The sequence below is a fragment of the Dasypus novemcinctus genome, chromosome 2, assembly GCF_030445035.2.
Source record: "Dasypus novemcinctus isolate mDasNov1 chromosome 2, mDasNov1.1.hap2, whole genome shotgun sequence".
NCBI lineage: Eukaryota > Metazoa > Chordata > Mammalia > Cingulata > Dasypodidae > Dasypus > Dasypus novemcinctus.
The window spans coordinates 38,636,010-38,656,192 of NC_080674.1; the positions used below are offsets into that span (position 1 = coordinate 38,636,010).

The following is a 20,183-nucleotide window of genomic DNA, read 5'->3' on the forward strand; positions in this document are numbered from 1 at the left end:
TCCCCCAGATGATTCTCTCATCTGCTCACCTTCTCCAAGAGGAGAATACTGGGGATTGAACCTGGGGTCTCCCACATGAGAGGGGAGAGCCCAACAGCTCTGAGCCACATCTACTCCCCACAGGCTACTGCGTCTGCTGGTTTGTGGCATCTGCTTATTGGGGAGGGGGCAGAGTCTAGCTCTTTTGTGGCAGGAGGCAGTATCTGCCTATCTTCTTTTAGGAGGCACCAGGAACAAACCTGGGACCTCCCATGTGGTAGGCAGGTGCCCAAGTGGTTGAACCACATCCTTGCCAAGAATTAACTTTTAAGTTTATTGATTCATTTTACTGTGTGCTTTTGGTTTTTTTCCTTAGTTGTCGTTCTGCCCTGCTGTTTTTCTTGGGATTATTTTGTCCTTTCTCTAGTTCATTAATTTTCAGTCTTTATTCTCTTCTATTATATGCATTTTCAATTACAAAATTTCCTCTGCGAACTACTTAACTATATCTCAGATGTCTTGCTATGATGTAATTGTCATAATCCAGTTCAAAGCATTTTGGAAGTATATTTTAAATTTTGAAAGTAATGTGAATTTTCTCTTTGTTATAGATGTCTAGCTTAATTATATTTTAATCAGAGAATGCACTCTCTTTGATATAAATCCATGACATTTTTGAAATTTGCTTTGTGGCCAACTTTAGAAATGTTTTGGTGTCCTTGAAAAAAATATGTGCATACATATGTGTTTATATTTTTTCTTTGGCCTCTTTAAATTTGTTGTCTACTTCTTCTTTGAATTATCAAGAAAAGTGATAAAATCACCCATTATGAGTGTTTATTTTGTTCACTTCTCTTTATTCTTTTGTCCATATTTATTTCATATATACTTGAGGCAATAAAATTAGGTGAACACAAATTTTAAACTGTTAAATATTTCTGGTAAATTGAGTCTTTTCTTATTCAAAGTGGGTTTCTTTATCTAAATATTTTTTCTTAAATTATGCTTTCAGATATACTTTACATGTTGTATCATTTTTCATCCATTTATGTTCATCCTTTCTGTATCTTTTCTTTCTTTTTTTCATTTCCTGGTAATTTGGAAGTAATGCATTCTAAATTCTATTCTCTTACACTATGAATAAAGCCTCATCAAAGTCTAATTATTAGTGAGTAATTCGTGATGTAATGCATAGGGTAAACACTAAGCAAATAGTAAAAGTATTTTCTTTCCAAACTAATGGAAGGTAGAAAATGGAATAGTTTATAAATATTCATTCCAAAAGAAAAGAAAAGAGAAAAAGAAACAAAGTAAGCAGGACACATAGAAAGCACACAGTAAGATAGTAGACTTATACCCTAAATATATCAACACTCACTTTAATTGAAAATGAGCAAAATGATTCCATTAAAAGAGATTGTTAGGTTGTTAAAAACAAAACAAAACAAAACAAAAAAACCACCACCACCAAAAACAGTATACAGTGCTTGCAAGTATACAGAAGTGATCTTCCTTCATTTGCCAGAGAAGAACGGATTAATGCAATGACTTCCAGTAACCACCATAAAATCCCAAACCTAGCAGCTCAGAGCTCCATATCTTGGCTCATACCACCTTGCATAGCCCTCTTGCTAGCAGACTACATAACTTTTACTACATATTTCATGGGCATTATCAATTTCAAGGCCATAGCTAGTACCATTTTTCCTCCTGAAATGGGTCCCTCTCCCTTCTATATGCCTAAATTCTATAGTTCATGTAATTCTTTTGAACTACTTCTGAATTTGATTCCCAACAATTAGTTGCCTGTTTTCTGAAGCTCCAACTTTCAATGCCTGTACACCAGTTCAATACTTAGAGCATTCATTATTTCTCTCACTGTTTGGCTTTAAGTATTTAAGAAATTATTTGCAATGTTTATTTCGTTGTTTTCCTAGATACTTTTATTAGTTTCCTAGGGCTACTAAAATGAACTGCTACAAACTTGGTGGCTTACAACAACAGAAATTTATTCTCTCATAGTTCTGAAGCCCAAAGTCTGAAATCAAGCAGTCTGCAGGGCATTCTCCCTCCAAAGACCCTAGGGAAGAATTCTGCCAAGTCACTTCCAGTTTCTGATGGCTCCAGGCACTCCTGAGCTTGAAGCTGCCTAACTCCAATCTCTGCTTCTGTTTTGCATGCGCTTGTCCTCTTCTGTGTTTGAGTCTTCTCTTTCTGTTTCAAGTCTTTTATAAGGGCAGCTGTTACAGGATTTAGAGATAATCCAGGATATCCTGATATCATAATCCTTAACTTAATTAAATCTGCAAAGACCTTCTTACCAAATAAGCCCCACTCACAAGTTCCCAGGGATTTGAACATGGACATGTTATTGGGAGCCACCATTCGACCCAAGATAGTACCCAACTAGAGTCTCAAACTTTAAGGGTGGGACTTTCATTTTAAAACTTTTAAAATATACCCTGTACCTTGCATCTAGCATAATGATCCAAAGCCCACAATACAGATTTGAGATGCTACTGCTGCTGAGGCTGATATTAATGATGATGGTAATAATATTGATAACATTGATAATCATTAGAGACCACAACTACCAAGAGCTTGAGAGTGGGAAATCTGATCTCTCCGTTCTCAGTATTCTTTGAGATCTTTATAGTATAGGAGCTCTGAAAAAAAAAAAGAGTTAATATTATTGTTAATTGAGCCACGAAGATGTAATCTACAAACTATGAATCCTATTAGAATTTCCCAGAGAAAATGACATTTAACAAGAAAAAACTACATTATTAGAAAGAGAGGATCCTACAGCACAAAGAGCACAGACTACACGTCTTAATAGAGCTGGGTGATTTTAGACAAATACCTCAACCTCTCTGAGTCTTCATTTTCTTATCTGTAACCGGGGGTGGGGGGGGCATTCTTCCTTGTCTTTCCTTTCTTCTTTCCAAAGAAATAATTTATGTGAAAGTGCTTCGGAAGCTTTATAATAAATAATAAATTTATGTGAAAGTGCTTCGGAAGATTTATAATAAATCATTGTGTTTTAAAAATTACTTAAAATTATACTATTTTCCTTAGATTAAAAAAAAATAACATAGAAAGGAAATGAGGGGACCTTTTCAGTTTTCAATAATACTAATAATTGTACGGCAGTCCTGATTTTGTGTGTTTCTAATAGACCTTTATGACTATAACATCAAAAGACTTAAGGGACCTTAGAGTTCCAAATGAGAGTAAATTGTTGCAAGGAAACAGTGCCACCTGAGATCAGCACAATACAAATGAAAGTGCTTTAACACATGCATTTTTCTACACAGCAGTTTTACCAGGAGTTTGTATTTAGTATTCTTTTTTAATTTTTAGCAAAACTTTCTTCTAATTAGCAGGTGTGGTGTGATTTCAAAGAAACAAGTCATATTTAACACCCACAATGTCACGGCGTTATTTCATAAGCTTTCTCCAGTCTTACAAGCTAGATTACTGTACGTTTTGTGAATTATGTCATTTTTTTAAAATGACCCAAAGGTCTTTGAGAGAAGTGACCCAGAAAAGTAAAGATGATGATAATTTTCATCATCATCATCATCATCATCATCACAAGGTTGTTTACAAAGTAGAAAATCCAATTTTAAAGGAAATTGCTAACCTGTTGTGCTTTGCAAGAACAGATTCAAAAATGAATTGCTTGTAATTGAGGGGGGAATGTTAACAAGTCTGTTTTCAGCATTACCAAGAAATTGAAAGGACAGCATATAGCATGAAATCCATTTTTATCAAAGGGGTTACTGACCAAAAAAAAAAAAAGGAAGAAACCGGCTCAGTCTCTGTAAGCTTTCTGTGTCCCTTACAAGGTTCTGCTGAGATTGAAGAGGATATTGGGTGCATTCTGGCATATGATTATTTTAAAAGAAATTCCATCATTGAATAAGCATTTCCCGGGCATCCTCTATGAACACGGCACAGGTGCTGACAGTTACAAAGAATTCAAAGTAGGACTGATTCAATTCTAGGGAGCTTTGAAGCCCATTTGAGGACAGAGTATGATTTAATACTCCTAAAATAGCTGGGCATGATTACTGATCCATTTCACATGGAATATGACAGGAATGTAGAGAAGATAGTATTTGGTTTTTCTTACCCACAAGACTATAAATTTCTTTAGGATAAAGATGGAGTCTTATCAACCTTTCTGTTCATTCCATCAATCTTCCTCTTTTTCCTCCCATTCCCTTTGCCCCATTCTTCTCAGAAATAACATCAGGCTTAGACATAGTATATACTTTAATAAATAAATAAATCCCCAAAACCCCGTTTCTTCATGATTTGCTTGACGGAGATTTTAACATATTCAGCCAAATGTTGCTACTGTCTCCACAGTTGATACAAACATTCTATTTCTTCCCTTCGGATTTCTTTTTTCAGCTCTCAGCTCTTAGGACTACATTGATAAACACTCTTCACCTCTCCAGGGCAGTTAGACTTATTTGATACAGTCCACCCTCTCTCCTGCAGGCGGGACCTCAGCTGTACAAGCCCCAGCACAAGGTTTTCTACCAATTCAAAGGCAAAGCCAGCCTCCGAGGAGAGGGGGAGAGAATCTCAGCAGTGCCCCTTCCTGCCCCTGTGGGCCTGGGCAGAACTTCACCATTCCTCAGCTATTATAAGTGACCATATGACTAATCTCAGCGATACTTGGGAAAGTGAAAGAAAGGGATTGCAGGAATGGTGAGGAGACAAAAGTCACTGGAGTAGAGGAAGCCAAACACTGTGAGGTTAGCCTGTGGGACAGGTCATCTTCCTCTCCACATTGTCTTCCTAGAATGACGTCAAGTGTTAGGGTAGAAAGGAAACCCGAAGTCCAGGGTCCAAAGTCCCAATGAATATGCTACACACACTCTCAAAAATTGGTTAAAACAATTACATACAATCAGTTGGCTTAAACAATAGGAATTTCTGGCTCATGGTTTTAAGGTGAGGAGAAGTCCAAAATAAAGGCATCAGGAAAACAATGCTTTCTCCCTGAAGACTGTGGTGTTCCTGGGCTGGCTGCTGGAGCCCCTTTGTCTTGGCTTTTCTGTCACATGGCAATGGCCATGGCGGTGTTTCCCCCTTTCTCTTCCATTTTCTGTTGACTTTTAGTTTCTGCCTGCTCCCATGGCTTTTCCCTCCCTCTGACTTTCACTCTGCTTATAAAGGACTCCAGTAATCTGGATTAAATCCCAACCTGAGTCAATGGGGCCACACCTTAACTGAAGTGACATCTTGAAGAGATCTTATCTAGAGTGGATTCACAACCACAGGATCATGAATTGGGACTTGAACAGGTCTTTTGTGGGGGGACATGATTCAATCCCCAACAGGAGGGGGAGTGGAGCTTACTCTTTTTATATATAAAGAATATATAGACATAAAATACATAAACAGTTTATATAGCTTATTTGCGGTTTTTAAATTTCATTGTGGAAGGAGCAATTAAGAAAAAAATGTCTGAAATCTCCATAGGAGGTCCATATGAGAAACACTGGTAGGGCAGAATATTCAGTATTTGAAAACAAGGAAGAATAGAAGAGGTTAAATTCATAGTGTCTGAGCTTTAAGAAGAGAAGACTGTTTGCATAAACAAGGATCAGGGATGATATGGAGGTAGCAATGAGGAAATGCAAGAATGTATTGCAAGAATAACAATAAGTCTATAGTAGAATAATACTAAGTCTACTGTAGTCGATTGTTCATTCCCCAATCCTGAGGATTCTGGGATGGTGATGTCCACTCTGCCTCAAATTGAGAGGGAGCTTAGATCCCATGAGGCAGATGGATGGGACTATCTTGTCTGCAGTTGCAAACTCTCTCTGTTCCTTGGAATAGACGTTGTCCATCATCATCTCCTTGATATTTGTCCTGGTGAGTCCAATGAACTGGAAAGTAGGTGTTGCAACTCTGGTGAGATTCAAGGCTCAACCAGCACATGGACAGTCCAAAGATTTAAGCCTCTTGAAAATGTACCTATTTAGTCAACGAAGGCTTGAGAAAGTGAGCAAATGGCTGCAGCGAAGCTGCCTCTTGAGACAGCCAGCTTTCTACTTAAGTAAAAAATTTCAATGTGGGGTTAGCTTGAGTACATAAGACATGGTAGTTTACAATAGAATGAGGTTTCAATGGAATCTGGTGATGACTACCTCTAAATGGTTATCATATTTCATAAATGTTGCATTAACTGAAATACTGCTATCATTCAACCAGGTGGCTGCTGAAATTCATCAGAGGCTCATGGAAGAAGAAAACCAGACAGCAGATCCTAAAGAAAAATCCCCTCAGACAGGTGTAAATAAAAAAGTCAAAAAGGAACCCAAGAAAAAAAAGACAGATAAAAAAACAAAAGGTATTCATGGTTTCAGCATACCGACCCGTGAACGCTTAAACCTCTCCTTGGTAGAAAACAAGCATGTACCCAGCCATAAAGCCCCCAGAATACTGTTCATTACATTTAAACTAGGGACCCAGGATTCTGTGAGCGGTGATGTTATTTGGCAAATCATGTGGTATGCCAGTCCCCCCAACTTGTATATCCAAGTGTATCCTGTGTAAGATAAACCTCAAAGATTGTTTTGAACATGTTAAAGGAACCCGAGGATGACACTATGTCATCCGAAGAGCACATGCAAAGGGGCTGACACTTGCTGCAGTAACCAAGAGATTATTAAAAATGAATTATATGCATGAAAGTCTCAGGGACACTTTAATTCCAGCCTACCCTCCTCTCCTGGAGGCCTCCTGGCTATGTCTCTGCCTCAGAGGCAAGACGGAAAACAAAGAGGAAAGAAAACTCAAGTGTGGAGAGATACCCTGTTAACCTTAGGGATAGCTCCGGCATAAATGTTACTCTCCGCTCTGAATTTTTCCACTTTTACATCTTTAAAGAGACTTGAGGCAAGAGAGGAACAGAGGAAATGTCACTTCATTAATTGATTGCTTATAGAATGTTTATGAGGCACCTGTTATGTGAAATACACTATGACACATGCTGAGGACCCGATAGTGAATTAAAACATACACAAACACATACATGCACACATACGCACACACAGTCCTTGCCCTGATAGAGCTATAGCCTAGCAGCTGCAAAAAGAAACATTTGATAGGGGAGGCACAGGTACCTTGGGAGTAAGGTCATCTCACTCCATTTGTGGGGCTAAGGAAAGTCTTCCAGATGGAAGACATTTAAGCAGAGATGAGTAGGAGTTAACCAGACAAAAACAGAACAGCAATAAAGAACCCATCTCAGATGCTAAAAATATAATAAACATTGTAGTCCACACTCTCCCCCCACCCACCCAGCATTGAGAATAAAGCTTCTGTTTACTTTCATGGAATAAGTGACCAAATCCAATCCCTTAGTTTTACAGATGATGAAACAGAAATCCAGAGAAAGTAATCTCTCTTTATCTGTAACTTGTACATATACTTAATATTACAATTAACTATTTTATTACAATTTCTTTATTTGCATTTACTTCTTCTTCACAAATTAGAAGTCCCTTGAGGACTAGGCCCTCAAAAAAAAACAACCGCAATCACACTGCCATATCCCATGGATAAGTCTTCAGAGAAATATTGACAAATTCTTATTTTTTCAATTCTCTTGTGTTATCACTAAAGTACTTACAGTTATATAATTAGGTAGACTCCAAACTCTTGAATATAAGTTGCATGTCAGCCATACCCCTCTGAGATTATTCTCTAGTCTTTTTTTGATGAAGACCTGGGAAACACTTTGCAATTATAAGCCATCCCTTATAGAATGGTACTTCTGCCAGAGGCTAATGATACCCACATTAAGTTGGGTTTTGCTAACTTCCGTCCCCAAACTCTGAAGGGGATCTTTTTTTGGAGTCTGTAACTCTGCCTTCACTTGCTGCACACCTCATTTTTCAATGGTGCTACACAAATGGGGTGTTTTTATCTGAGTCAAGTCCAGATACCACTTAGAGGGTTCTCAAAGGATTATCAGTGTTTTCCCACTCTACTGAAGACCAGGATTTCTAATTTCTAAATTAGTAGAGGTTTATAGCTCTTCAAACTTTGCTTTGTACTCATTTTGTGAAAATAACCATGCAACTGCTTGTATATTGACAGTCCACTCATCATGTTCATTGCCCTTTCAGGTAAATCACCACCTGTAGCAGAAACCTCTCCTGTAATGGTAACAGCAGAGGAATTTGCTGAAATGGAAAAGAAAAAGGAATTGCAGCTCAAGATAAAGGAAGAACATCTTGCCGCTCTGCAATTTGAAGGTAAGGTAACAACTGGAAAGAATTAAGACGATGCTTTACAGTAGAAAATAATACAGTGGGCAAAGAGCCCATAACTGGCTCATTAGTTGCCTCAGGCTGAGTCTGTAAGACCCAAAGCAAACTGTGGAAACACAGAATGTTCATTAAGTTGTTTTCAGATGACTGTATGAGTGCCAGTGAAAGATTTAACTGGTGTATGAATCCATGTTTTGGCATCCCCTTATCATAGTCATAGTATCTGCCAAGATCTCAAAATGCAACAAAGAGAATTCCAGCAGGGTTTAGGAAAACAACAACAGTAATTAAGACCTCAAGGGACCGAAACAAAAAGAAAATGTTAGCGAATTGGTGAGATTTTACAAGTCGAAAGAAGTGTTGCAGTCACCTAAAGTAAGTGGTTTTACATTACCTTAAGAATAATTTAGATCTCTCGTTAAGAAAATAAATCCAGGCTAAAAGGTAAAAAGGCCCTGAGAATAAGTTCTTGGGAGCAGAGACCATAGAAGAGATGGTCATGGATCTAAAATGTTCAAGAGCCTTCTCTCTGGATAGCAGATTGTATTATAATGCAATCGCGAATGGAATTTGAAAAAGATCAGGAAACTGAGTGAAAAATATTCTTATTGGAAAGGAACCATGGTAAATAAACTAGATGTTAAACCATGGAAATGCAGCACAGCTACTCAATGGCCATTAACTATTACAGATAATTCCCACTCCTCGCTTCTCTCCTTCCCCTCCTTCAGCCTACTACAGCCTATTTCCAGGATCCCAGTAGTAAAATCTGAAGTCAGTAGAATACAGGGAGAGCTGTGGAGTTAGGAAAGGCAGGACCTTGCATCTGATTTCAGCTGTATTCAATAGGCTTCATGCAGTGCATGAGCCTTAGTGTGACCAAATTCATTCCTTCACACAATAAGTATATACTGAGTTTCAACTGTAGCCAGGCCCTGTGGTAATTGCTGGAGACACAAATATATATATACACTCAAAACATAGAACAAATGAGCAAACAAAACCCAATCTACAGGAAGAGAGATGCAATTGCTTGTGATATTGGAGACAAAAGGAGCAGGCGGTCAGTCAAGAAATACTTCCCAGAGGAAATAATGCTGAATGAATCTGGAAGAACATGGAGAGGTCTGCCCTGAGGACAGAATGGGTAGGGATGGCAGAAGAGAAGCACATGTGAAGGCAGAGAGGCATAAGGAGCATACTCAGTGACCTGCAAGTAGCTCAGAGACATGAACCATACTCTGAGCACAAAAGATTCTGAGGATACAGGGGTAGATCATAGAGAGAGTCATACCGGCCCTGCCAAGCAAATTAGATTTTCTTTCATGCAACTGGAAGCTAGGGAAGAATCTTGAGCAGAAGAGCAATTATAATCACATCTGCAGGTAAGACCGATTAGATAGTATGGAGGGTGGATTTGAGGTGGGGAGAGAAAGTTAGAAAAAGCAGGAATGAGGCTATTCCAATAGTTTAAGAGTGAGTCAGTGCCCAATCTTGGCCAGTGATGAGGGAAAAAGTGTAGAAAGATTGGAAAGCTATTTCAAAGGTAAAGTTCATGGTCCATCTGCAGTGCCAGAACAGCATAAAGTCTAGAACACACGTTTTATACTAGGCTTACCAATACTGAGAATACAATGAATGGCATTGCCATCCAAAGGTGTTAAAACAGTGAGATAAGAGACTTTGTTGCTCTCCCATCTTTTTAAAATGCAAAAACCATCAAGGGTTCATTTTTCCCACTACAAGTTTTTACAAGAATGTATTGCTATAAAATGCAACAAATGTAATGCTCAATTATAGTTTGGGTTGAAATACTCTCTTAAAAGACTCTGCCATACATTACATTTCCTTTCTGAAAGATGTGTATAAGATATTACCTTATCTATATTGACATATTAAAAATGCTTCTAGAGGTTACAAATTGAAACATGATTGGCTTAAAATTGAATTTATCAGAAAATACACATACGTATAAAACATTTTAAAAATCTTTACTTCTCTTTTTGAATAGAGAGAGCCACACAGTTTCGACTTGACCTGATAAAAGCAAAAGCACTGACTTTCCTTGAAGATCTAGTAACTAAGGTAGTAGATATATATAAACTCATGGAAAAGTGGCTTGGTGAGAGGTACTTGACTGAAATGGCCAGGTACAGTACTGCATGGCTTTTTAAAAAAAATTCACTTTATTAATTCCTGAATGCCAGAATTGACAAAGATTTTTAATGTACTAACAAATGTAAATTACATTTCAAATGTGAACTTTGATCTTTTAGGAAACCACATATATAAACCCTTGGCAGTGAGCATTTACCATTGCATTTGTATTGACTCTTGTCAAATAGTAAATAATGCAATATCCAGTTTTATCTCTTATTGATGAGTTTTGTGGTCACAATGCCCATTAAGAACCTTGGTTAAAAAAAAAAAAGAACCTTGGTTTACAAGATGAAATCAGACAGCAATTCTTAAATATTTTCAGATACGAGATAGTACGTCATACTTTTCTAATACCATGTTTGTTATTAGTTGGGACCAATTAATGGGAGATTAAGAAACCATTCACTGAAATGTTTCACCAGTTAGGTTGATCCTCTTGTAAAGGTAGTAACCACTTCTTCAAAAGCTTTCCAGACTCATTTCTAGTGAGGAGTAATGAATTTCACCCTTTGTTCTCCCCTAAAAAATCAGAGGAAGCACTCAACAAAGTGGAAATGGCCTTTGTCTGAGAGGCAGGAGACCTAATTTCCAGTCCCACATTGTCTACAAAATAAGAACATGCCTAATTGGTGTGGGCCTTGTCAGTTCTATAAAAGGAAACACTCTAACCAGGCTATTTGAGAGGTTTCTACTAGACCTAGATTCTGTGATACATGACAGTTTGCAATGAACATTTACTGAAACTTTTTTAAGTTACTGCATACATAGAATTCACATGGCAAATGTTCTCAGAAGCAGCAACTGCTATCCAAATATCAGTTATGGTTTGTTTTCTCCAGTCCTTGTCTCATAATGAAAGTTCTGCTGTAAAATCTTTAGGCTAGTTGTTTATAACTATGAAATCCATAATAATAAAAAAATAAATACATGTCAGCATATATTTCAATGTGTGCCATATATATGTCAGTATATATATCTATAGCTATGTATGTCATATATATATATGTCAGTCTGGTGACTATATCATAGTAATGCTTAAAAGAATTTCACTGAGTCCGTTACTCATCAACAGAAAACAATGATAGTCTGCTCTGTTCTCCACCTGCCACTTACAAATGAAAACATATCTTCTTCATTCTTAGGATTTATGGCTAACATCTACATGGCTGTCAAGTGAAAATTCTTCTTGTTTTTCTTAGATGTACTCATATTTCTCAGATTTATACCATATGTATCTCTGCCTTTGAATCTGTAGACGCTGTATTGTGGCCACAGAAGCTAAAACTCAGGAATAATAAGCTCTGCTTTCTGTTTTGATTATCACAAAACCTCTTCAGTGGGGGGGAGGGGGGGAGAGGGAAGAAGAGCTATCAGATGGCTGAACTTCAAATCCTGCATTTTATTTTCCTGGCTTTTTCCCCCCCTCTCTTGCTTTAGGCAATTAATCTTAGTAATCTTCCACTAGGTGGCGCATGCATGTTTTGATGTTCTGGCTGTTGTTGGGTCTCAGTCTACTCTTATTTTTATTTTTTATCTTTTTAAAGAAGCTTACATAATGTTACTTCAAAAATATAGGGGATACCCATATACTCCACCCCCTCGCCCTCCCACACTTTTCCCCATTGACATCTTTCATTAGTGTGGTACATTTGTGACAATTGATGAGCACATACATATTGAAGCATTACTATTAACCATGGTCTATAGTTTACATTATGGTTTTCACTTTGCACCGCATGGCTTACATTACGGTTCACATTCTGTACCATACACTTCTATAAGTTCTAACAAAATGTATAATGGCCTTTATCCATCGTTGCAAGATCGTGCAGAACAATTCCAATGCCCTAAAACTGTCCCAAGCTCCATCCATTCTTCTCTTCCACTCTGCTCGGAAGCCATGGTAACCACTAGGTTGCAATTTTTGAAGAATAAGGTTTATAGTTAAATGTATTAATACTGAGGGCTTGTCAGATTGGTCTGTCCTCTTTTACTAGGCACTGCCTATGCTCTTGAGAGACACTTGCCTCTCTATTTGAGAACTTAGCTGTACTCCCCAGGATGGGAGCTTAATATTTTCTTGTTTATTATATGTGTCTCCACCCACTAAGATAACACTCTATGACAGGATGAACTCTTTTCATATTCCACAGAAGCAGGCCCCAGGTGTGCCCTTTCCCACATATCCCCCCACATCCCCTGCCTTGCACCCAATAACCCTCCCCTTCTGTATTTGCTAAAAGAACATTCCTACCATTGTAGTTTTTTTTTTTAATTATTTATTTATTTTTTTAAAATTACATTAAAAAAATATGAGGTCCCATTCAATCCCACCGCCCCCACTCCCCACTCCCCCCACAGCAATACTCTCTCCCATCGTCGTGACACATCCATTGCACCTGGTAAGTACATCTCTGAGCATCACTGCACCCCATAGTCAATGGTCCACATCATAGACCACACTCTCCCACGTTCCATCCAGTGGGCCCTGGGGGGATCTACAATGTCCCGTTATTGTCCGTGAAGCACCACCCAGGACAACTCCACGTCCCGAAAACGCCTCCACATCTCATCTCTTCCTCCCATTCCCCAAACCCAGCAGCCACCATGGCTACCTTTCCCACACCCATTCCACATTTTCTCTGTGGACATTGGATTGGTTGTGTCCATTGCACATCTATGTCAAGTGGGGGCTTAGATTCCACATGGATACTGGATGCACTCCTGCTTTCAGTTGTAGACACTCTAAGCTCCATGGTGTGGTGGTTGACCTTCTTCAACTTCATGTTAGCTGAGTGGGGTAAGTCCAATAAATAAAAGTGTAGGAGCTGAAGTCTGTTGAGGCTCTGGGCCTGGGTGTCATATTATCAGTCCAGAGATTCAAATCCCCTAAATATATCTTAAACCCCAGCACCAACTACAATTCCAATAAAGTAGCATGCAAGTCTTGTGAAAAGAGATCCCCTCTGAGTCCAATTCCATCACGCAGAAACACCAGCTCCAAAGAAGGGCCATCTGACATGGCAGTGAACCCCATCTGCCATGACCATAGAACCCGTGGGTCTCTTTATTCCTCAAAAGAACCAATACCCGGGGTTGTATCTACTTTATCTGTCTCTTAGACTCTGCTCAGTTGTGCATAAGGGCATTCCTTCTGACAACCTCCAGACTCTTTTTTAGAGACTCATAGCCTTATAATCTCATTTCTCCTTTCCATTTCCCCCTTACATTAGGTCAAACAGCATTTTGAAGTCGTGTTATTATATGTAGACAGGGATATTCTGCTGATCCGTATTGAACCTTTAATTCAAGGTTATTTTCTAGTTGCATCTTCAGCTGGTATGTGGTAGTGATCCCTTGGTGCCAGGGAGGCTCATCCCCGGGTGTCATGTCCCACGCTGGGGGGAATGCACTGCATCTACATGCTGAGTTTGGCTGTGAGAGTGGCCACATTTGAGTAACATGAAGGCTGTCAGGAGGAAACTCCCAGGCACAGTGCTACTCTAGGCCTTATTCTTATTGCAGGTGTATAGGCTCAAAAGCATAGCCATTAGTATCAGGAGCCCACTGTTGGGCCCTCCTTCCTTCCTGGTTCTTGCCGTTGCACCTGGGGGACTGCCACTGCTCCCCCAGGGTCCACGACAGTGACCCCCCGGCCAGGGGCCCAGTACCTCCCCAGCTGTTGTTTTTAATTGTTTCCACTATGAGTATATCTAGACATTACTATATACCCTGGGCATATGCCCTGTATAACTCCCTGTCAACCATATATATCCTGTCAATAACATCCTATATCAGTATTCCTCCGCTGCCATTGTTGAACCACTCTGTGATCCAAAACTTCCCGTAAGTGAATCCCAACATAATGTCAGCTTCACAAGAGTCTTAGATCACCGAAATTCATATATACAATATACAGTACTTCCCCAGATCCACCATAAAACCTTTTCCCTTCCACAGCGATAATCTTTTAACTTATTCATATCATATTTCCTGAAACTGATGTACAGATTCCGAGACAATAGCTTTCAAACAAGGTGACATCTGTGCTTACTATGTGGTCCATACTTTAGGTTGTACGTTTTCTAAATTTTTTAGTTATCCTATGTTTTGCCTTATGGTTTACATTATTAGTCTGTCGTCCCCTATATGTTTTTGGTGTAATATTACATGTTTTATATTCATCCTCGTGTACTCTCACAAAACTCCTCTCTTGCCCCCATATTTACCTTGGTTCCATCCGTTCCACATCCATTTTCCCCTCCCCTTGGGGCCCACAACGCCAGCCAATCTCCATTTCCCGAGAAGCCATGTCCAGAGATACTTGCAGCAGTATTCAGGGCCTGACTTTCTCAACTGCCCTAATGCCCTGGGAGCCATCCTTTCTCACGAGAGATACAGTTCTCTCTATTTGACGGCATTAGTCCTCCCCAGGATGTGGGTCCACCCCAACTCTCACTTCTTGGGTCTCTTCCCAATGGTACAACCCACCTTGGCAAAATGAGCCTTAAGCTATTCCCCCGTAGTCCGTCCCACATCAGACCATACCCCCTGAGCATCCTAAACAGGTAACCCTCCTACTTATACTTTGATACGATTTTCTCAACATTTTGTTCTCAACGAACACCTGACACTCTCCCATGTTCGTATGTTGCCCCTCCCCCCCCATTGTAGTTTTAATCACAGACCTACAAGCCCCCAAAGTTCACCGGTTCCTTCCTCCAGCCCTCTGCCTAGTTCTCTGGGTAGTCCAACCCAACCCGACCCCCCACCTTCACATTCCAGCACCATGAACCCTACTCACATCCCTGCACCACTATCACCTCCATCTACTGCCGAACCTTCCCCTCCAACCTTATTGTAGATTTGCTCATATTGAGCGTAGGCTCACCACACTCTGCTTCCTTTCTGTCTCCTGATAACCTGTCTTCCAGATTCTAGCTCTATGGATGAATCTTGAAGACCTTATATTGAATGAAGTAAGCCAGTCACTAAAGGACAAATAGTACATGACCTTACTGATAATGACCTAAGCAAATTGAACAGACTCAGTCTACTCGTGGAACACCTTCCTCCCTCAAGTTCTACACTCAGTAGCTATCCAAGACCCTTCTCCTCTGCCCACTCCTTACCACCTCCCACCCCACCCCCACCAGCACACAGTGCCCTCAGGAATTAACCAATTAGATAATACATGCCAAATGGAACCTCGCAAAGACAAGACGCTGGAGTGTAATTCAGGAGTGGCTTTTCAAAGAAAGCAACTAATACTATTTTCTCTTTTCAGTATATAAATAGTATAATGTTCCTGAGTTACCTAAAGCAAATTAAATATGTGTTTTCCTATAACATTCAATCTTTTCATATAAACAAGATCTTTTCTTCAGTATAGTGATACAGTAATTGTACTTATTCATGCATAAAGTTTCTCTCACCTTTAAACTGTTGTTATAACTATAAAACACAATTTAAATCCTTGTCTTACATGATTTCACAGTAACAACCCTAACGTAGGGGATAAAGTGTTATTGGTTCCATTGTGAAGATAAGGAAATTCAGACAACTTAAATTGACTTAGGCCAGAGAGTATCCTAGAATAAGAACTCAGCTTCTAGTGCTCTTTCCGCTGCACCATAGTGGTTCCTAACTAGCCCTAACTATTGCTGCTTATAACCATGTGATCCAGCTAGGATTTGTTATTCTTTGTGAACATAGCAAAGCAATTTCAATGATTTGTATGCAACAGTCCATTCAGACAACTGTGTCTTAGATAACATCCAAAGCTAGAGAAAAACCACCCTTCTAGAAATACATTATCAAATTTGATAAACTCTTTAATTTATCCTGATTCCAAATAAATGTGTATTCTGACAATCATATGTTACTACTTCTTCTGCCATTTAACCTTGCTCTGGTTGATACTTAGAATGAAATATGTCCCTTCACTCTAGTCTTTCATACATACTAAAATACATTCTAATAGTAATAAAACCATATTTAATGTCTTCTCTTTTTGTTCAGCTTTGTGTAAAATGTGACTGTTAGCTGTATAATAACCATGTATTTTATTAATCTGTATTAATTTATTTATACACTGCTTTTATCCAAAATGGACTTTCACAGAATGAACATGCAATTTGAACTGTCTACCTGAACTATATAATGCACTTACTCTTGTACATGTCTTCCATGCAAACTATATTAATCTAATAGGTATCTTTATGAGTTAACTATTCATTTTTCCATTTTCAGTGTTGAAAAATTAACTGAGGTAGCTCGCTATCACATTGAAACCTCTACAAAAATTCAGAATGAACTTTATTTAAACCAAGAAGACTTCTTCATTAATGGCGATATAAAAGTCTTTCCAGATCCTCCCCCACCAACACGTCCTTCACCTGTAGAAAAGGAAGAAAACAGCACCCTGACCATTGAACAGCTTGACAATCTTCGAAATCAATTCTTAGATATGGCACCTAAAGGTAGGAAAAAATAATTATCATGAAAGGAGCACAAAAATGTTAAGATTAACCAGGATAATAATCGCTTACCTGTAAGAAAAATCGGTGTGATGTTAAAGTGAGTCCTTACTGGCTTCTAGTTTATCATGTATTTGCCTCATACAAAATGATCTAATTAAAAAAAAAAAAAAAGGCAAAACCCCAGTGACCAAAATTTGAACAGTGTTGTGATCCCCACTCCGCACCCCCCCCCCCCCGCCGCCCTCTGCAGGACAAGTAGGTAAAATTGAGTATTATTCCATCTGGCAATTGAGAAACAGACTTTGTGCAAACTTCTAGTCTAGGTTTTATACTGAAATTATGGATTTGTGTTTCTGGTTTCCCCACTAGTCTGTGAAGGAGACCAGAGAATAGAGAACTTCCTTTTTATATATGCCTTTTTTCTCAGTGCTCAGTAGACAATGATCAGAATGAACTAGGCTATCAACAAATATTATTTTTTTAATGTGTGTTCTTGTTATTATCTGCACACAAATTCTTTATGTCCTTCGCATTTGATCATCATGGCTCTATAGAATCAGTACAGGATTTGTTTACTCAGGCCCTTTCCACATCCAGATATTCTTCAATGCATTCCATCAAATGATAGCACAATTAATTCAGAAAGAATGCATAGGATTATCATCTCCATGTTATAGTCTGGACAGAGTCACAGAGCAGTTGAGCAATTTGCTTAGAGTCATGAATCAGTCAGGACCTGAGGATTCAAATTCCCTGCTCCTTCTCAATGAACTAAGTTGCCTCTCCTAGGCAGGTTTATTTTATCATCTGATATATCCTACTTATTGGAAAGTTATTCCTTTTTCCTAGAAAATAGTCAACAGACTTCAATCTAGCATAACCATAATTCTATTTTCAGAATGATTTTATTTCATTTATCTATAAAAAGCCCAGGATTCCCAGAAACTCATATCAAATCTCATTAGTAAAAAGAGCACTACTTTTCTCTAAGTCTGAAAACGTCCTTGCTAAGTACATAAGATGTGTATGTGTGACCCTGGGTGAACCCCTATCCTGGCATGGTTCAGGCCATCTTATCAGCTTGAGCAGGCTTTATATACACCAATGTATGAAAACACTACAGCTGTGGGTGAACGCCGATTCAAGTTGGCAGCATTTGGACAATAAGGAAATGTGTCTATCAACAGGTTAAAAAAAAAAAGAAAAAGAAAACTATAAAGCCAGCTCATGAAAGCCCTGAAATCCTTCAGTCAGGCAGATCCCTTCCTCTTCCCCATTACGTGGACTTCACAGTGCCCTTTTATTAAGTATTTCCCCCTTCAAAGTTGCTATTCATTTTATTCATGCTATTTTTTTACATATGAAATAAAAAGATAGAAAGTAAAAAGATTTTATATATGAAATATGATTTGCTTTAGTCCTATCCTAGGGTGACTGGGAGGAAATCACCAGAATTAGTAGGTCAAAACTAAAAACTTTGAGGAGCAGTGGAGCAAGTAGAAGTGGATTTTGAAATTTATCAGCCATTCCTAATCACTTTCAGAAGGGACCCTAGTACTGATGATGATAATTGTTGGATCCAGCCTCAAAACCATATATAGCATTACAATTAAAATTTTAAAATAAATAACAAAGAACAGCTATAACTTGAAATGTGTATGTCTTGGAAGATAAGCTCTAAAAACTCTTTGGTCTAAAAGATGTCAACAGATACATTTCTCTACAAGTGAATTGATTTCAGAGAATGGTAGGGAGAGGGAAGAAGAAAATTAGAAAGAGAGGGAGGAAGATATAGTTTCATTTTTTTAAAAAGTCAAAGTACAAGGCAAACCACTTGTCGTAGGGAGCTTATAGTGTAATTTGTAAAGGCAAAGAATAAGAAAATATAGACAAGTATTTAAGTTCTCTGAAATACAGTATAAACTTATAAAAGTCCTCCAGGAGGCAAAGCAAAGGAGAATCCATGTCCAATGAGGTTATTCAAACTTTTGAAGGAACACCTTGAAGAGTGGAATTTAAGGAAATAGAGAGTGATTTGACAGCAAAGATACAGAGATGTTTCAAGTTCAGGAGCCTCCACTAGCCCACATGTACACATGAGGCATGCGTCTGGCTGTTCAGGTAATGATAAGGAGCCTACTCTGCTTTTCCTTCCCCAGCGGCATGAACTGCAGTAAATGGAGGGGAAGGCTTTCTAAGCCTGGGCACCCAACTCTGTTCACCCAAGCTGGAGAATTGAGACAGAATTAAGAGTGACCATTGTAATCACATCGGAATGTAAAAAGCTATATAAGGAGATTAGGGGCTTATGGTAGTTCAAAGTGAGTTATCGTTTACAAATGAACAGTTTAAGCCCTTTTATTTATTAGCTCAGTTATACCATTTGAAAAATATACATTGCATATGTTACTTTTGAGATAGGGAAATGTCTTAGCACAGTGCCTGGCACTCCATCCATAGAAGTAGTATTCATTTTTATCATTTTTGCTATTATGGTACAGCTTTCATTATTAGTAATAAAGGGAAGGGAAAAGTTTGTATCTTTCCCTTTTCTCTAGCCCAGAGTTGCAGAATTGGAGGCTCTCTGTTGATGCCTTCAAAGTCAGGTTCTGAATGCTGAAATTGCCCTTCCCTGATGGAGTTTAAAAGTTACCACTACCCCTCACTGCTCTCACCTGGCCCCACAAAGCATCCTCTGCATTTTAGTCTGTCTTCCTCAGTTCCGAAATTATTGTTCACTATCTTAAATGATTCACACCTGACCAGCTTTTTAAATGAAGTCTTCAGTCATATTCCTTCCAAGAATTGGGGAAAATACCTTTGGTGATATCGTCTATTGTATTTGCCTAAAACGCCACAATTCCAAAAGACCATCTTAGTTGAGTGATACCTGTTTTGAAAGAACAAAGCAATTGGCAGAAAGTGGTAACTTTTTAATGTGTGGTCCTGCAGAACTTCCTGCTTCAACTTGAAAGTTCAAAGCCAAGAAATGTGGACATTTCCTTATGTTATTTCATATGTTCCCATGCAATCCATACACCTAAAAAGCAACTAACATATATTAAAATAGATGAACAGATGATTTTTTTTCTAGGAAAAAGCATACATATGGGCAAACAACAGTCATTAAGTTATTGGACCCGTGGTAAGAATCTTTAACAAATTTCCAAGGAGATTTGATATCATTAAATTATACTTTGCAACTTTTAATTTTGCTACATAAATAAAATTATTGAGTGAAAGGGATAATCTTTGA

At 38.5% G+C, this 20,183-nt stretch overlaps 1 protein-coding gene across 8 annotated transcripts in view; it reads left to right on the forward strand.

Moving 5' to 3' along the window:
* SPEF2 (sperm flagellar 2) overlaps positions 1 to 20,183 on the forward strand; it is a 200,909-nt gene that overhangs the window by 143,222 nt on the left and 37,504 nt on the right. For all 8 annotated transcript variants that reach the window (XM_004453334.4, XM_058307706.2, XM_058307701.2 and 5 more), the window contains 4 exons: positions 6,220 to 6,358; positions 8,142 to 8,270; positions 10,297 to 10,435; positions 16,698 to 16,927. In XM_004453334.4, the coding sequence (XP_004453391.2) occupies positions 6,220 to 6,358; positions 8,142 to 8,270; positions 10,297 to 10,435; positions 16,698 to 16,927 (637 nt within the window). The remainder of the gene's footprint in view (positions 1 to 6,219; positions 6,359 to 8,141; positions 8,271 to 10,296; positions 10,436 to 16,697; positions 16,928 to 20,183) is intronic.